At 47.9% G+C, this 17,808-nt stretch overlaps 1 protein-coding gene across 1 annotated transcript in view; it reads right to left on the reverse strand.

Annotated features, from left to right (window-relative positions):
* Positions 1–16,158, reverse strand: part of LOC140411400 (SLAM family member 5-like) — a 198,876-nt gene extending 182,718 nt beyond the window's left edge. Inside the window, exons 1-2 of the mRNA XM_072500508.1 lie at positions 16,085–16,158; positions 13,976–14,163 (exon numbers count right to left, since the gene is read on the reverse strand). Coding sequence (XP_072356609.1) covers positions 13,976–14,163; positions 16,085–16,158 — 262 coding nt within the window. The remainder of the gene's footprint in view (positions 1–13,975; positions 14,164–16,084) is intronic.
* Between the last annotated feature and the right edge of the window lie 1,650 nt (positions 16,159–17,808).

Here is a 17,808-nt window from a genome sequence, read left to right on the forward strand (position 1 = left end):
AATCATCAGACGTCGCCCTAGCCGCCACCCTCAATCAGGCAGGCAGGCCCGTGGCATTCTTTTCCCGTACCCTTCATGCCTCAGAAATTCGGCCCTCATACATCGAAAAAGAGGCTCAAGCTATCGTTGAACCTGTGCGGCATTGGGGGCATTACCTGGCCGGCAGGAGATTCACTCTCCTCACTGACCAACGGTCGGTAGCCTTCATGTTCAATAACACACAGCGGGGCAAGATCAAGAATGATAAGATCTTGAGGTGGAGGACGAGCTCTCCACCTACAATTACGAGATTTTGTTTCGCCCCGGCAAGCTCAATGAGCCCCAGGACGCCCTATCCCGAGGTACATGTGCCAGCGCACAAGTAGACCGACTCCGGGATCTGCACGACAGCCTTTGTCACCCGGGAGTCACACGGTTGTACCATTTCATAAAGGCCCGCAATCTGCCCTACTCCGTCGAGGAAGTACGGACAATCACCAAGGACTGCCAGGTCTGTGCGGAGTGCAAACCGCACTTCTGCCAGCCAGACCGTGTACGCTGGATGAAGGCCTCCCACCCCTTTGCACGCCTCAGCGTGGATTTAAAAGGGCCCCTCCCCTCCACCGACCGTAACACATATTTTCTCAGTGTGGTCGATGAGTACTCCAGATTCCCCTCCGCCATCCCATGCCCCGACATGACGTCTGCCACCGTCATCAAAGCCCTCAACACAATCTTCGCTCTGTTCGGTTTCCCCGCCTATATCCACAGTGACAAGGGTCCTCATTCATGAGTGATGAGCTTCGTCAGCAGGGGTATCGCCTCCAGCAGGACGACCAGCTATAACCCCCGGGGAAACGGACAGGTAGAGAGGGAGAACGGGACTGTTGGAGGGCCGTCCAGCTGGCCCTACTGTCCAGAGGAACCTCCCGGCCTCCTGCTGGCAGGAGGTCCTCCCTGATGCACTCCACTCCATTCGGTCACTATTGTGCACCGCCACTAACACACCCCATGAGCGTCTCTTTGCCTTCCCCAGGAAGTCCACATCCGGGGTGTCGCTCCTAACTTGGCTCGCAGCTCCAGGACCCGTCCTTCTCCGTAGGCACGTCCGGCTCCATAAGGCGGACCCGTTGGTGGAGAGGGTGCAGTTGCTCCACGCGAACCCCCAGTATGCCTACGTAGCGCACCCCGATGGCCGCCAGGGTACTGTCTCCCTCAGGGGCCTGGCACCAGCAAGTTCCACACACACACACATCTGGCCCGGCTCCACCCCTCCCCCTTCCCAGGCACTCCCAGCAGCACCCCCCTCCCCCAGGACCATTCGTCCTCCCCCTGCCCACGCCCGAGGATGAAGAGGATTTTGGCATGCTCCCGGAGTCACCGAAGACCAGACCAGCATTGGCATCGCCACCACTACTGCGTCGCTCCCAGCGGCACATCAAGGCCCCGGACCAGTAAAACCTCTAACTGGTTCACTGGACTTCAAAATAATTTTTTTCCCCCCGCAAATATTGTATGTGTAAATTCAATTGCTGTATATAGTTCTCCACCACCCCTGCCGGACTCAATTTTAACAGGGGGTGAATGTGGTAAACCACTGTTGCACCTATATTAGGTGATGTACAGTCGGACCTATACTACAGGAATGGCTTAGTCCCTGCCTGCTGGCTCCGCCCAGTAGGCGGAGTATAAATATGTGTGTCCTCCGTGCAGCAGCCATTTCGCCAGCTGCTGTGGGAGGTCACACATCTTAGAGCAATAAAGCCTCAGTTGTATTCAAATCTCGTCTTTGTGCAATTGATTGTGCATCAACCATCTGCCATGGTGAGATTGGAACCCAGGTCCCCAGACCATGACTTTGGGTCTCTGGATTACTAGTCCAGCGACAATACCACTACGCCACTGCCTCCCATGAATATTACGGCCCTGAATATTATAAGAAACGGATACGTCTTTATCAGGAGAACATCACTCTGCTTATCCCTGGGTTACATGTCAATGACTCGGGAGATTCTCAGGTGATTTTTGGAGAGCTGTTCAGAGTGGAATCTTCAGCTGAATTTTCACTGATTGTGCACAGTGAATGAGATTATATTGCATGTGTCTGCTTTAGACAATTCTCTGCCACCCAGTTAGATTGGATTGGATTTGTTTACTGTCACGTGTCCCGAGGTACAGAGAAAAGTATTTTTCTGCAAGCAGCTCAAACAGATCATTAAGTACATGAAAAGAAAAGGAAATAAAAGAAAATACATAATAGGGCAACACAACATATACAATGTAACTACATAAACACCGGCATCGGGTGAAGCATACAGGGTGTCGTGTTAATGAGGTCAGTCCATAAGAGGGTCATTTAGGAGTCTGGTGACAGTGGGGAAGAAGCTGTTTTTGAGTCTGTTCGTGCGTGTTCTCAGACTTCTGTATCTCCTGCTCGATGGAAGAAGCTGGAAGAGTGAGTAAGCCGGGTGGGAGGGGTCTTTGATTATGCTGCCCGCTTTCCCCAGGCAGCGGGAGGTGTAGATGGAGTCAATGGATGGGAGGCAGGTTCGTGTGATGGACTGGGCGGTGTTCACGACTCTCTGAAGTTTCTTACGGTCCTGGGCCGAGCAGTTGCCATACCAGGCTGTGATGCAGCTCGATAGGATGCTTTCTATGGTGCATCTGTAAAAGTTGGTAAGAGTCAATGTGGACATGCCGAATTTCCTTAGTTTCCTGAGGAAGTATAGGCGCTGTTGTGCTTTCTGGTGGTAGCATCGACGTGGGTGGACCAGGACAGATTTCTGGAGATGTGCACCCCTAGGAATTTTAAACAGCTAACCATCTCCACATCAGCCCCGTTGATGCTGACAGGGGTGTGTACAGTACTTTGCTTCCTGAAGTCAATGACCATCTCTTTAGTTTTGTTGGCATTGAAGGAGAGATTGTTGTCGCTGCAACACTCCACTAGATTCTCTAGCTCCCTCCTGTATTCGGAGTCGTCATTATTCAAGATCCGGCCCACTATGGTCGTATCGTCAGCAAACTTATAGATGGAGTTGGAACCAAATTTTGCCCCCCAGTCGTGTGTGTGCAGGGAGTAGAGTAGGGAGCTAAGTACGCAGCCTTGCGGGGCCCCGGTATTGAGGACTATTGTGGAGGAGGTGTTGTTGTTTATTCTTACTGATTGTGGTCTGTGGGTCAGAAAGTCGAGGATCCAGTTGCAGAGTGGGGAGCCAAGTCCTAGGTTTTGGAGCTTTGATATGAACTTGGCTGGGATTATGCAGTCAATAAATAGGAGTCTGAGGTAGGAGTTCTTGTTGTTGAGATGCTCTAGGGATGAGTGTAGCGCCAGGGAAATGCCGTCTGCTGTGGACCGGTTGCGGCGATATGCGAATTGCAGTGGATCAAGGCATTCTGGGAGTATGGAGGTGATGCGCTTCATGACCAACCTCTCGAAGCAATTCATTATGACTGAAGTCAGGGCCACCGGACGCTAGCCATTGAGGCACGTTGCCTGGTTCTTCTTTGTGTCATGTGAGAGTACCTTTAAGACATGGATGTTTAAGAATGTACCTTTAAGAATGATGTGGAGATGCCGGCGTTGGACTGGGGTGAGCACAGTACGAAGTCTTACAACACCAGGTTAAAGTCCAACAGGTTTGTTTCGATGTCACTCGCTTTTGGAGCGCTGCTCCTTCCTCAGGTGAAGTTTCCTCACCTGAGGAAGGAGCAGCGCTCCGAAAGCTAGTGACATCGAAACAAACCTGTTGGACTTTAACCTGGTGTTGTAAGACTTCGTACTGTACCTTTAAGAAAACAGTGATGTCAGAGAGTGGGTGGGGCTGAGCTCAGGTCAGCCATTTTACAGGTTTTTAGTTTCAGTTTAAAAAAGCAGTGTGTGTGTGTCTGTATGTTTCCAGAGAGCTGCTAGTTTTGAAAAGAGCTTGGGAGTGTCTGTGTTTTGCAGTGAGCTGGATCTCTGCCATGAAAGACTATCTCTGGATCATTTGGGTGATTTAAAGTAAAGCCTTTAACCTGATGTGATTCTGTTTAAAGGTGTTAAGTCTCTTGGAGGTTTGAAGGAACATTTTAAGGAATTATTTACTGTTGCAATATTTTCTGAGTTATCTTTGAAGTAAGGGGTGTTAAGAGATCCAATGTTTATTTAAGATATTAAGTTGAGTTCATGGAATAAACAGTGTTTTGTGTTTAAAAACTCACGTGTCCACAATTGTAATCCCACACCTAGGGAACAAGCCATGTGCTAGGAAAACCGAAAAATCCATTAAAGGGAGAGGTTGGTAGAACTCCATGATACATTTTGGGGTTCTGAAACGGCCTCGCCCATAACATTTGGCACCGGTATGATGGTGGTCTGCCTGTAGGAGGTGCAGACCTCGGAGTTGAGTCGGGACAGGTTAAAGATGTCCGCGAACGCATCTGCCAGCTGGTCCGCGCAGGCTCTGAGTGCACGACCAGGGATCCCATCCGGGCCCGTCGTCTTCCGAGGGTTCACTTTCAGGAAGGCCGATCTGACTTTGGAAGCTGTGATGGTGGGTATGGGTGAGTTATGGGCTGCTGGGGAAGTCAACAGCGAATTGTTCGTTTCCTGCTCGAACCGAGCATAGAATGCATTGAGTTCATCGGGGAGGGGTGCGCTGCTGCCAGAGATAATGCTCGGCTTCGCTTTGTAGCCCGTTATGTTGTTTAGTCCTTGCCACAACCGCCGAGAGTCTGTCTGTGACTCTAGCTTGGTTTGATATTCTCCCTTGGAATTTCGGATGGTTTTGCGGAGGTTGTACCTGGATTTCTTGTATAGGTCAGGGTCGTCTACTTGAACGCCTCAGCCCTGTCCTTCAGTAGGGAGTTAATCTCGCGACTGAGCCATGGTTTCCGGTTGGGGAATGTACATACTTCTTTCTTTGGCATGCAGCCGTCCACACATTTGCTGATGAAGTCTGTGACGGTGGTGACATACACATTTAAGTTGGCCGCTGAGTTCTTAAATATGGACCAGTTCACTGTCTCTAAGCAGTCACGTAAGAGCTCTTCTGTTTCCTTGGACCAGCACTGCACGACCTTCTTAGCTGGATTCTCCCACTTGAGTTTCTGCTTGTATGCCGGGAGAAGGAGCACTGTCTTATGGTCTGATTTCCCAAAGTGCGGTCGGGGGATGGAACGGTAGACGCCCTTGATTTTTGAGTAGCAGTGGTCACGAGTGTTGTCGCCCTGGGACAGGAGATGTGCTGGTGGAATTTTGGCAGCTCACTCTTGAGGTTGGCCTTGTTGAAGTCCCCGGCCACGATGAACAAGGCCTCCGGGTGTTCTGTTTCGTAGTTGTTTATAACTGTGTATAGTTCGTCCAGCGCCTTCCTCACTTCCGCTTGGGGTGGGATGTAGACCGCTGTGATAATGGCTGAAGTGAACTCATGTGGAAGATAGTATGGACGGCACTTCACGGTCAGGTATTCCAGGTCTAGCAGTAGGTCGCCAAGGCCGCCACATGCCTGGAAATAAATGATTCCCTTAGCCGGAGAGTATTACCCACAGGATCACAGCATTGTTATGGCGCAGGAGGCCATTCAGCCCATCATGTCCGCACCAGATCTCCAAACTGATCAGCTCTCCAAAACGAGCATCATGACTGCAGAATCCAACCAAAGAGACGTAGGAAAGTTTGGTCGGATAAAATGAACTACTGATTTATTTAGGTTTACACAAAGTACACGACTGATGGATCTGTACTTTGTAAAGTAGATTTCCATCAGCTACTAACAACTCCTCTTGTTGAAGAGCCACCCTGCTTGACCTGCACCCAGGTCGGGGTTTTTATACAGTTAGGTTCCTACCTGTTAATGGAAAACCCTGGTCCCCGAGAGGGCCGTAATGCCGTTCTCCTGCTTTTTCTCCAGACCCCATAATATTTAAGTAATCATCTTGAATGCCTTGATTGGACCTGCTTCCACCACACTTTTGAGCAGTGCATTCCAGACCACAATCACTCATTGTGCGGAAAAAAATTCTCACGGCACGTTTGCTTCTTTTGCAAATCATTTCAAATCTTTGACCTCTTGTTCGTGATCATTTTTCGAGCGGGTGCTGTTTCTCCCGATCTACTCGATCCAGCCCACTCATCAGTTTGAACATTTCTGCAAAATCTCCTCTTAGCCTTCTTCTCTCCAAGGAGAACAGTCCCAACCTCGCCAATCGATCCTCAGCACTCAAGTTCCTCATCCCTGGAACCATTCTTGTCAACCTCTTCTGCACTCTCTCCAATGCATTCACTTCTTTCCTATGGTGTTGCACCCAGAACTGTCCACAATATTCCAGCTGAGGTCTAACTAGTGTCTTGACTAACTGGAGGGGCTGGTTTAGCACAGTGGGCTAAACAGCTGGCTTGCAATGCAGAACAAGGCAGCAGTGTGGGTTCAATTCCCGTGCCGGCCTCCTCGAACAAGCGCCGGAATGTGGCGACTCGGGGCTTTTCACAGTAACTTCACTGAAACCTACTTGTGACAGTAAGCGATTATTATTATTATTATTATGTGTAAGTTAAGCGTAACCTCCTTGCTCTTGTACTCAATGCCCCTGTTACTAAAGTCCAGAACACTATGTGCTTTATTAACTGTCTCTCCACCTGTCCTGCCAACTTCAATTATCTATGCCTAAACACTTAGAACATACATAGAACATACAGTGCAGAAGGAGGCCATTCGGCCCATCAAGTCCGCACCGACCCACTTAAGCCCTCACTTCCACCCCCATTTAAGCCCTCACTTCCACCCTATCCCCGTAACCCAATAACCCCTCCTAACCTTTTTGGACACGAAGGGCAACTTATCATGGCCAATCCACCTAACCTACGCATCTTTGGACTGTGGAAGGAAACCGGAGCACCCGGAGGAAACCCACGCAGACACGGGGAGAATGTGCAGACTCTACACAGACAGTGACCCAGCGGGGAATCGAACCTGGGACCCTGACGCTGTGAAGCCACAGTGCTAGCCACTTGTGCTACCGTGCTGCCCACTCGTTTATGTTTAACATGGGGTCAATCAGGATTACAAAGAAAATCTCAACTACTTTTCATTAATAATCAGGATTGAGGATCACTCCTCATTTCCAGGGAGTGAGAATCCAGGAACTGCATGGACTGCTTTGATTTTTAACGTGAATTCATTACTGGTGATACGTGATTTTGTGTAAAACTAACAAATGGGATTCATTTGCAGATATATCACCATCTATTATTTAAAGGATGAGGACAATCCTCAAAGAAAGCAAAATTAATATTTATGTATCAAGCAATACAAGAAAGTTTATGTGACATTTTGTTAAATTGTGCGATTCTCGTCTATATTTTTAAAGGCCAAAATTAACTCCAATCCAGTGCCTTGAGAAACCTGCTACTGTAGAGATCAGAATATCATGTTAACCAGGTGTAACGCCATGGGTTATCCGTCAATAATACTTAGAACATATTGCACTGTAAGGCTCCTTTCCCTTGCTAACATCACAGCAACCGGGAGCAATGCCACTGAAGATCTGTCAACAATACTTAGAATATATTACATGCTGTAAAGTTGCTTTTATTCATTCGCATCACAATAACCAGGAGTAATGGCCCGGGAGATCTCTCCATAGTACCTAGAATATATTGCAAGGTGTCAGTCTCCTGTACTTCTGTAACAATTCATGATCACAATAACCAGTACAATGCCATGTGAGATCTGAGCTATTTGTAATGTGAATTCATTGTTATTGATCTTTCATTTTGTATAAAAACATTAATAAACATGATTACCTGTTGGTCATTTCACCGTCGCTAACCTATTTTCTTTTGAGGATGAGAATAATCCTAACACAAGTGAGTTTTTTCTGTGTTGTTGTATCTATGGACAAGTGTGCAGCAAAAAAGAGGTGCATGGTAACACAGGAAACTATGCTGTGAGGAAGTGCCACCAAAGTTAGAAGAGCCCGATGGGTGACATCAAGGCTTTTCAGTAACAGTGAGTGGATCTGAATCAATGGCCTCGGGTTGTGGAGTCAGGATCTTTTATTTCATTCATTCTTACGGGAAGTGGGCTTCACTGGTTAGATCAGCATTTGTTGCCCATTTTTATTTGCCCTTGAGAAGGTTGTGGTGAGCTGCCTTCTTGGACTGCTGCAGTCCATGTGGTGTAGGTACATCCACTGTGATGTAAGGGAGGGAAGGGAGTTCCAGGATTTTGACCCAGTGACAGTGAAAGAATGGTGATGTATTTCCAAGTCAGGAATGTGAATGACTTGATGGGGAACTTACAAGTGCTGGGATTCCCATGTACCTGCTGCCCTTGTCCTTCGAAATGGCAGTGGTTGTGGGTTTAGAAAGTGCTGCCCAAGGAGCCTTGGCGAGTTCCTGCAGTGCATCCTGTAGATGGTACACACGGCTGCCACTGTGCGTCAGTAGAGGGACTGAATGTTTGTCGAACGGGGAACAATCAAGTGGGTGCTTTGGCCTGGATGACGTTGAGCTTCTTAAGTGTTGCTGAGACTGCACTCATCCAGGCAAGTGGAGAGTATTCCATTACACTCCTAACTTTGCTAATTTATTTGACCTCTATAAAATACAAACTGCATAGTACTGCATCCAACATTATATTTTACCTGTACATTATATACAGTAAATATAACAGGTAACTAAGTACATAATTCTACAAAACATTCCTTGTACTTAATCCCAAATGCAAAATCTGTAGATGGCGAATAGGAGTCAGGAGGTGAGTTACTCACTGCAGGATTCCTAACCTCTGACCTGCTCTTGTAGCCCAGTATTTATATGGCTGGTCCAGTCAGTTTCTGATCAATGAGAACCCCCCCCCCCCCCCCCGCCCACAGCATGTTGATAGTAGGGATTCAATGATGGTATTGCCTTTGAATCTCAAGGCGATGATTAGATTTTGTCTTATTGGAGATGGTCATTGTCTGGCACTTCTGTGGCACATATGCTACTTGCCACTTGTCAGTCCAAGCCTGAATATTATTTCGTTCTTACTGCATTTGTACATGAATTGGTTCAGTGTCTGAGGAGTCACGAATGGTGCTGAACATTGTGCAGTCATCAGCGAACATCCCCACATCTGACCTTATGTCGGAAGGAAGGTCATTGATGAAGCAGCTGAAGATGGCTGAGCCTAGGACATTACCCTGAGGAACTCCTGCAATGATATTTCAGGACTGAGCTGACTGACCTCCAACAATCACAACCATCTTCCTTTGTGCCAGGTATGACTCCAACCAGTGGGGAGTTTTCCCCCGATTTCCACTGACTCCAGTTTTGCTAGTGTAAGAATCATAGAATTTACAGTACAGAAGGAGGCCATTCGGCCCATCGAGTCTGCACCGGCCCTTACAAAGAGCATCCTACTGAAGCCCATGTATCTAATCTATCCCCGTAACCCAGTAACCCCCACTTAACATGTTTTGGACACTAAGGGCAATTTAGCATGGCCAATCCACCTAACCCGCACATCTTGGGACTGTGGGAGGAAACCGGAGCACCCGGAGGAAACCCACACACACACGGGGAGGATGTGCAGGCTCCGCACAGACAGTGACCCAAGCCGGAATCGAACCTGGGGCTCTGGAGCTGTGAAGCAATTGTGCTAACCACAATGCTACCGTGCTGCCCTTGAAAACTGGGCTAATAAGGGCCCTTCCTGTTTATTCCCTTATTTCCCATTTCATTTATTTTGCTGTTATTATTTTGATCCATGGACGATTAATGGACATGTGTCTTTAAGGAAAGCATCAGAATCCATAAGTTACAGGAGAGATCCCTTTGCTCATCTGTGTTGGTATGAACAGGAGATTAGGCTTGTCGGCAACATAGAGAGAAATGGGTCGATTGGCTGGTGGCCAATGAAGTGGCCCAAAAGGCTGTACTCTGCCCGGTAACAGATGGTGATTGGATCCTGTCCCAGTGGAATACCATTCAGAGTCCCAGGGAATTTCAGTTGTTATCTCGGCGGAACAGAGGCAAGGGCTGAGTATCACTCTCTTTCCAGAAAGACTGCTCTGAGTGCTGTATTTCTGAACTTGCAGAGAAATGCTGCAAACCAAAGACTACAACCTGCCATTTGGTCTTGGGTGACTGTGTGGAGTTTGCATGTTCTCCCCGTGTCTGTGTGAGTTTCCTCTGGGTGCTCCGGTTTCCTCCCATCGTCCAAAGATGTGCAGGTTGGCCATGCTAAATTGCTCCTTAGTGTCCAAAAGGTTTGGTTAGATGAAGTTACGGGAAAAAGGTGGGGCATAGGCCAAGCTAGCGCGCTCTTTCAGAGAGTCAGTGCAAACAAGATGGGCCGAATGGCCTACTTCTGCACTGTAGGGACTCTATGACCTCTCTCCAGAAAAGCTGCGAGAAACTGCAGAAAACCTGAATGAATGAATCTACAAAGAAGACCATTAGAAGCTGCAAACAGTGACTTTAACCTGTAAGTTTTCTGTGAAAGAAGGTGTGCTAAAAGCCACCATCTACAACAAAGTCTCTCTTTCCTTTTACTCATGATTTTTACCTCTTTCCACCCCTCTGTGTTTGTCTGTCTTGTGTGTCTATGTGTGTCTAGGGGGAGTGAGTTAAAGTGGGGATTAGCAATTAGATACTAATTAACCCGTTGTATTTGCTGTATATTTCATTCTAGTGCTTGCTACAAATAAACAGTAATTGTGTTTACATTTACAAACCTGGTGACCGTAATTATTGGGTAAAAGACCTCAGATATATTTCAAAGAACTGTTGGTTAATTCATTGGTGTTGTGACTCCGGGTCAAGTGGGGATGGAAATGACCATTGTAATTGATAATATGGAAAGATGTGTCATTTGGAACATGGAAGTTTGGCAATATCTGGTCTGAGAGAAACATGAGAGGATACAGGGAAAGATCCCACGAAGGGTTAACAGCAGCTGCAAAGAGCAGGATTATAAAATGCAGATTCCTTCTCCCAAACAAACAAACAGGATTTTTGTATGAAGCTAAATACAATGGCTCACACCTTCATTGAAATTAACTATCTTAGTAAGCAGCTGGAAAGGAAAGGATGAGGTTCAGTTGAATTTGGTGACAATTCTAGGTGTGAAATTCTGCTAACATCAGGTAAATTAAAAGAAAATTGGAGACTATCAGTCTACGAGAAACATAATTTAAAGCCAAAATCAAAGTCAAAATTATGAGCTGGGGACACAATTGGAAAATAAAACTATAGAAATGACAGGAACCGAGATTCAGACCCCTCTTGAAATCAAAGCATTTTGAACATCACAAAGGACAATGTAATCAGAGATCTATGAGCTGAGGTCATGTCAAAATGAATACTTAGTAGTGTTAGAAAAATTTGGTTAAAGGAACCTTTCACAATCCAAGTGAAATAAAAGTTACTTTACAATAAAGTCATAAAAACTTAATAACTGTTAGAAAAATATATAAACCCAGAGACCAGAGCAGGAACTACCAGAACTCAGAGAGAACTCAGGGAGAAGCAGAGAAGGAAGAAGAGAAGCAAGCAGAGTCAGCTTACAGTCAGCTCGGTCATGGGATAGAGCCAAACAGCCGAGCTAAAACAGTTAATACATCTAAGGAAGACCAGAATTTAAAGAGGAGGCAGAGTCAGCTCAGAGACAGCCAGCAGAGCCAGCTCTCATAGCTCAGTACATGGGAAAGATAGGACATAGCAACCAAGCTCACCAGCGAATACATCTAAAGAAGACCAGATTTTTAAAAGAAGATTGATTGTCAAGTTGGGCCTGAAGATCCCTTCAACCAACCAGAAGGATCCAGAAGCAAGATCTTTTTACTTTTCTGTAAAGACAGTGATTGCATATTTTAAAAGAAAAAAATATATAATAAAATAACTTAAAAGTTTTAACCTGAAACAGTGGTTATTACAAAGCCTACTTGACTTACTTAGCAACGCTGGACCCAGGATATCAATGCTACTGAGGGGTAAGTAGGTACAATTCTTTTGTGAAGGTATGGGTTATACCGGGGGATAACTTGAAAACATAGTTTGACCTGAATAGCACCCACTGAAGCCTGCATAGGAGTCGGGAGTGAGAATCCCTGTTTACCATTTAGAATATCAACCCTTTTTGGTATGGGGGAATTTTAAGAATAGTGGTGAGTTTTTAACTTCACCATGCACTAACCCAAGGTGTCATAACACTAGGGCTCCTTGATGACATTCTCGATCAAATGTTGCCTTAATGTCGAGGGCAGTTACTTTCGCGTCACCTCTGAAGTTCAGCTATTTTGTCCATGTTTGAACCAAGACGGTAATGAGATGAGGAGCTGAGTGATCCTGGTGGTCCCAAACTGAGAGTCTTTGAGTAGGTTATTGCTGAGTAAGTGCAGCTTGATAGCACTGTTGATGACTCCTTCCATCACTTTGCTGATGATTGAGAGTAGACTGATAGGGCGGTAATTGGCTGGGTTGGATTTGTATGCTATTTGTGTACAGGACATATCTGGGCAATTTTCCACATTGCTGGGTAGATGCCAGTGTTGCAGCTGTACTGGAACAGCTTGGCTAGGGGTGCGGCAAGTTCTGGAGCACAAGTCTTCAGTACTATTGCCAGGGCCCTTAATCTTTGCAGTATCCAGCGCCTTCAGCCGTTTCTTGACATCACAGGGAGTGAATCGAATTGGCTGAAGACTGGCATCTGTGATGCTGGGGACCTCTGGAGGAGGCCGAGATGGTCCATGCACTTGAATCACCACTTGTGACAAGGGTTTGGGGTCAGGATTTATGCTCAGACTTTGTGGTGAGTGTTTGGTGTCAGAGTTTGGGTTTCATGTCAGAGTTTGAAATTACAGCCAGGCTTTTTAGGGTTACCCTCGGGGTTTTGGGGTTATGGTCAGGGTCAAGGATTATGGTCAAGAATTGGGATTACGGTCAGGGATGGGGATTATTTATTACCCATACCTATTTGCCGCTAAATTTGCATTGTTATCACCAAATTAATTCCAGATTTTTCTTATGCTGTGGTGCAATTCAAACACAGGTTCCCAGAGCATTACCCTGGGTCTCTGGTTTATTAGTCCAGAGGCAATAGCAGCCACCACCCCTTAAACATATATTTTGTTATTCATTAAATATGATGTGGACTCTAATATTTTCCCAATGAGAGGTGTTAAGTTGGGCTATAGTTACCTCTTTCCTTGTTCTACCTATGTCGGTATATCTACAGGAACCTCGACAATGGGATCCTCCCCCTGAGTTCCTCTCCAGCCTGGAGCAGATGTCCTCCGGACCCTGGCACTGGACAGAAAACACAGCCATCTGGACTCCGGCTCTTTGCTGCAGAAAACAATGTCAATACCCCTCACTATGCTGCCCCCTACTCCCATTACATTCTGATGTGCTCCCCCCACTCGAATGGCTTCCAGTGCCACAGTTCCATGGTCAGTCAGCTCATCCACCCTGCAGCCCCCACTCTCCAAATAATCTGAGAGAACCTCATACCGGCTGGACAATTGCAGAGGCTGACGTTCCTGCCATCTGGGTCTCTGTACCTGCCTCAGTTGCAGTCACACTCTGGTGTCCCTGACCACTTTCCAAACCAGAAGACTCTATCTTAAGGGCGTGACCATCTCCTGAAACAAAACATCCAGGTAATTCTCTCCCTCTCTGATGTGTACCGTATCCGCAGTTTAGCCTCCAGCTCAATGATTCTGAGCCGAAGCTCCTCAAGCCGCAAACACTTCCCGCTAACGTGTTTGCCCTGGATCGCAATTGTATCTAGGAGCTCCCCATGACACATTACCTGTCCCGCCATCCTTAATATGTTTCAAATAATTACTTACTTGCAAATTCGGAGTGACGCTGACTGAGAAACTCAGGGACCGTTTGGTGTGTGGACTCCGTAATGCGGCCACACCAAACATGGAAATTACTACCTGAGGCCCACCTGGACCTGCAACGCGTGGCGGGCATAGCTATCTCCAGAGAAAGCACCGAAAAAATGGTCCAGGAACTGACAATGTTCAGTCTGGGACACCATAACATGCGCCAATCGGACTCGGCTAGACCTGAGGATGGCTCCCGACGTTGGACCACCTATTGGAGGATCACGGACGACCGCATTGGAGGCCGGGTCGCCCCCGGACGGTCTCCTCTGACCAGGAGGAACAGGAATATGACCACCGGCCAGCGGGGGCTGCAACACCCTGCAGGAACCGGAAAGACAGGAGACCCTGTGAGGATCGACCCGCCCGCTGACCCTACGTGATAGGGCTTGCTACATGGAAGATGATGACAACACCTACTACCAGTTACATTGTGTGGCTGTGCCAAGAGTAGTGCCCATCCAGATCTTGCTGCAAATTAATGGACACGCAATCTGCAAGGAGTTTGACACTAGGGCAGCAGTGGCAGTAGTCAGTCGATGTACATTCAACCGCATCCGATCTGGCCTTCTATCACTGAACCTGTTGGACGCCAACATGCGGCTGGCCACTTCTTTGGGGGAACCACTGGCAATAGAGGGCACTTCCATGGTTATGGGTCGAGTATGGTCACAGTCTGCAAACCTTCCACTGGTGGTGGTCCACAGGAGCAGTCCGATCTTATTGGGGCGTGACTGGTTACTCCACTTTCGGTGAGATTTGCAGCGGGTGTGCCGCAGGTATGCAAACCTGGCCCTGAAGGGCTTCTGTCCAGGTTTCCATCGGTATTCAAGGGTGGCTTGGGCACTATAAAAGGAGTTGTGGCCCAAATAAGTGTGGACCCAATGGCTCAACCTTGCTACTTCTGAGCCCGACCTGCCCTGTCGGCCTTACGATCCAAGGTGGATTCTGAGTTGGACGGATGGAGAACTTGGGCATCATGTGCCCGGTACAGTTCTCTGACTGGGTGGCACCGGTTGTCCCGGTCGTGAAACCGGATGGAACAGTGCGCTTGTGTGGCGACTATAAAACAACACAACCTTGTGTCTCGAGTGGCTGCTCGGATCAAGGATCTTTACCCTAAGCTCAGTGAAGGGCGCACGTTTACAAAACACATTTACAAAACATGCATCATGCTTAACTCCAGTTGGTCCTGGCCCCCCGAGTCCAGATACTTCGTAACCATGAACACACACAGGTGGCTATATGAACACACCCCCCTGCTCTTTCGGGTTTCCTCCGCAGTGGGGAGTGGGGCCGAGAACAGCAAGCGGCTTTCGTCAAGGTGAAACAACAACTCTCCTCGTCAAGACAGCTAACTCACTTTGACCCATCCCGGTCAACCCTGTTGACCTGCGACGCTTCTCCATATGGCATTGAGGCCGTGCTGGCCCATGACATGGACGCCGGATCTGAACTTGCCATCGCCTTCGCCTCAAGAACGTTGGCCGATGCAGAGAAGTGATATGCCCAGATTGAGGAGGGTCTGGCTGTCATATTCGGGGTCAAGAAATTCCATCACTATATCAACGGGCATCGCTTCACCGTTCCCGTTGATTCAGAGATCCCGGCTCCGCCGTCTTCACCGCAGCCCCAGCCACCCGTTAGCGGCAACGCACCCGGCTTCGCTGGTTGTCGAGGATTCAGCGGTAATATTTGAGGACGCCGAGATGCCAGGCGAAGAGCCGCCGAGCTCCGACTTGGAAACCGTGACGGATATTCTGCCACCGCCGGAGGTGTCCGTGCCGGCTCTCGTGGCCACGTCAGCATTTCCGCTACCGCCCAGAAGCTTGCCGCGTAAACGCCACTCCCCGGTCTGATGTACGCCTCCTGACCCCTGAAGGCGCAACGGTCGAAAGGCCCGGTGCGCTTACCCATCGATGTGGACGTTGCTCCAGACTTGGTGGGGAGGAGTGTTATGAACCAAATGGAGGTCCCGGAGTCAGGACCATACAATTTTCCATAACCTCCCCGGAATATGAACTTCCTCTTCAAGGCAGGCAGGGCATCCCCTTTCATGGGGCAGTGTTTCTGTTTTACAAGGAGAGGCCCAGCTGTATAAAACCCTGGCCTAGCTGGAGGTCAGACCGTTAGACGAGTGGAGGAGTATTGTAATCGTATTGAAATAAACCTTGTTCTTTAATTTCTACAATTGTCGGTCCGTTCCCCTTATCGCGGATTCAAAACTGGACAATCAACTTACCGGTTTGTTGTGACTTCAGGGTTGACAGGGTTCCCGTGCGTCACAGCAGCTGAAATGCGGACCAAGTTCTCCATTATTGCTGCAGTAAGGTAAGCCCAATTTCTGAAGGGTGAAAAGTTATAAAGCAAAAAGCAAAGCAGCATTTCTTTCCCCTCTGCACCGAATTCCCACTTTGCACCAAATTCCCAACTACTCCCACTCAGACTGTGTCTCACTCAGGTTGTGCCAGTGATGGTGCACTTGAAACAGGCCCTTTCTCATATTGTTTAGGGTTGTTGTTGGTATTCACAGGTTGTAAGTGTTCGGGTTAAGGGGTTAGAACATAGAACATTACAGCTCAGTACAGGCCCTTCTGCCCTCGATGTTGCGCCGACCTCTGAAACCACTCTAAAGCCCATCTACACTATTCCCTTATTGTCCATATGTCTATCGAATTACCATTTGAATGTCCTTAGTGTTGGCGAGTCCACTACTGTTGCAGGCAAGGCTTTCACCCCCTTACTACTCTCTGAGTAAAGAACCTACCTTTGACATCTGTCCTATATCTATCTCCCCTCAATTTAAAGGTATGTCCCCTCGTGCTAGACATCCAACGGTTGGGTTGGATGTTGGGTTGGGAGGTTTGAATTGGGTTTAAGGGGTTTGGGCGTTACAGTTGGAGTTAAGGGTTTAGTTTTTGGGTTGAGATTTAAGGGTTGGGTTAAGGGCTGGGTTTATGGCTCGAGAGGGTTTGGGTTGGAGGTTAGGTTTACAGATTTGTGTTCGGGGTTAGGATTGTTGTTGGAGTTAAAGGTTTAAGTGTTAAGGGTGGGTTTCGAGGTTAAAGGTTGGGATTCAGATGTTAAGGGTGGGGTTTAGGTGGTAAGGGTGGGGTTTAGGTGTTAAGGGTGGGGTCTAGGTGTTAAGATTGGGGTTTAGATGTTAAGGGTGGGGTTTAGATGTTAAGGGTGGGGTTTAGGTGTTAAGGGCAGGGTTTAGATGTTAAGGGTGGGGTTTAGGTGTTAAGGGTGGGGTTTAGGTGTAAGGGTGGGGTTTAGGTGTTAAGGGTGGGGTTTAGGTGTTGAGGGTGGGGTTTAGGTGTAAGGGTGGGGTTTAGGTGTTAAGGGTGGGGTTTAGGTGTTGAAGGTGGGGTTTAGATGTTAAGGGTGGGGTTTGGGTGTTAAGGGTCGGGTTTAGGTGTTAAGGGTGGGGTTTGGGTGTTAAGGGTGGGGTTTAGGTGTTAAGGGTGGGGTTTAGGTGTTAAGGGTGGGGTTTAGGTGTTAAGGGTGGGGTTTAGGTGTTGAGGGTGGGGTTTGGGTGTTAAGGGTCGGGTTTAGGTGTTAAGGGTGGGGTTTAGGTGTTAAGGGTGGGGTTTAGGTGTTGAGGGTGGGGTTTAGGTGTTAAGGGTGGGGTTTAGGTGTTAAGGGTGGGGTTTAGGTGTTGAGGGTGGGGGTTAGGTGTAAGGGTGGGGTTTAGGTGTTAAGGGTGGGGTTTAGGTGTTAAGGGTGGGGTTTAGGTGTTGAGGGTGGGGTTTAGGTGTTGAGGGTGGGGTTTAGATGTTAAGGGTGGGGTTTAGGTGTTAAGGGTGGGATTTAGGTGTTAAGGGTGGGGTTTAGGTGTTAAGAGTAGGGTTTAGGTGTTAAGGGTGGGGTTTAGTTGTTAAGGGTGGGGTTTATGTGTTAAGGGTGGGGTTTAGGTGTTAAGGGTATTGTTTAGGTGTTAAGGGTGGGATTTAGGTGTTAAGG

This window comes from Scyliorhinus torazame, chromosome 4, assembly GCF_047496885.1.
Source record: "Scyliorhinus torazame isolate Kashiwa2021f chromosome 4, sScyTor2.1, whole genome shotgun sequence".
Lineage (NCBI taxonomy): Eukaryota > Metazoa > Chordata > Chondrichthyes > Carcharhiniformes > Scyliorhinidae > Scyliorhinus > Scyliorhinus torazame.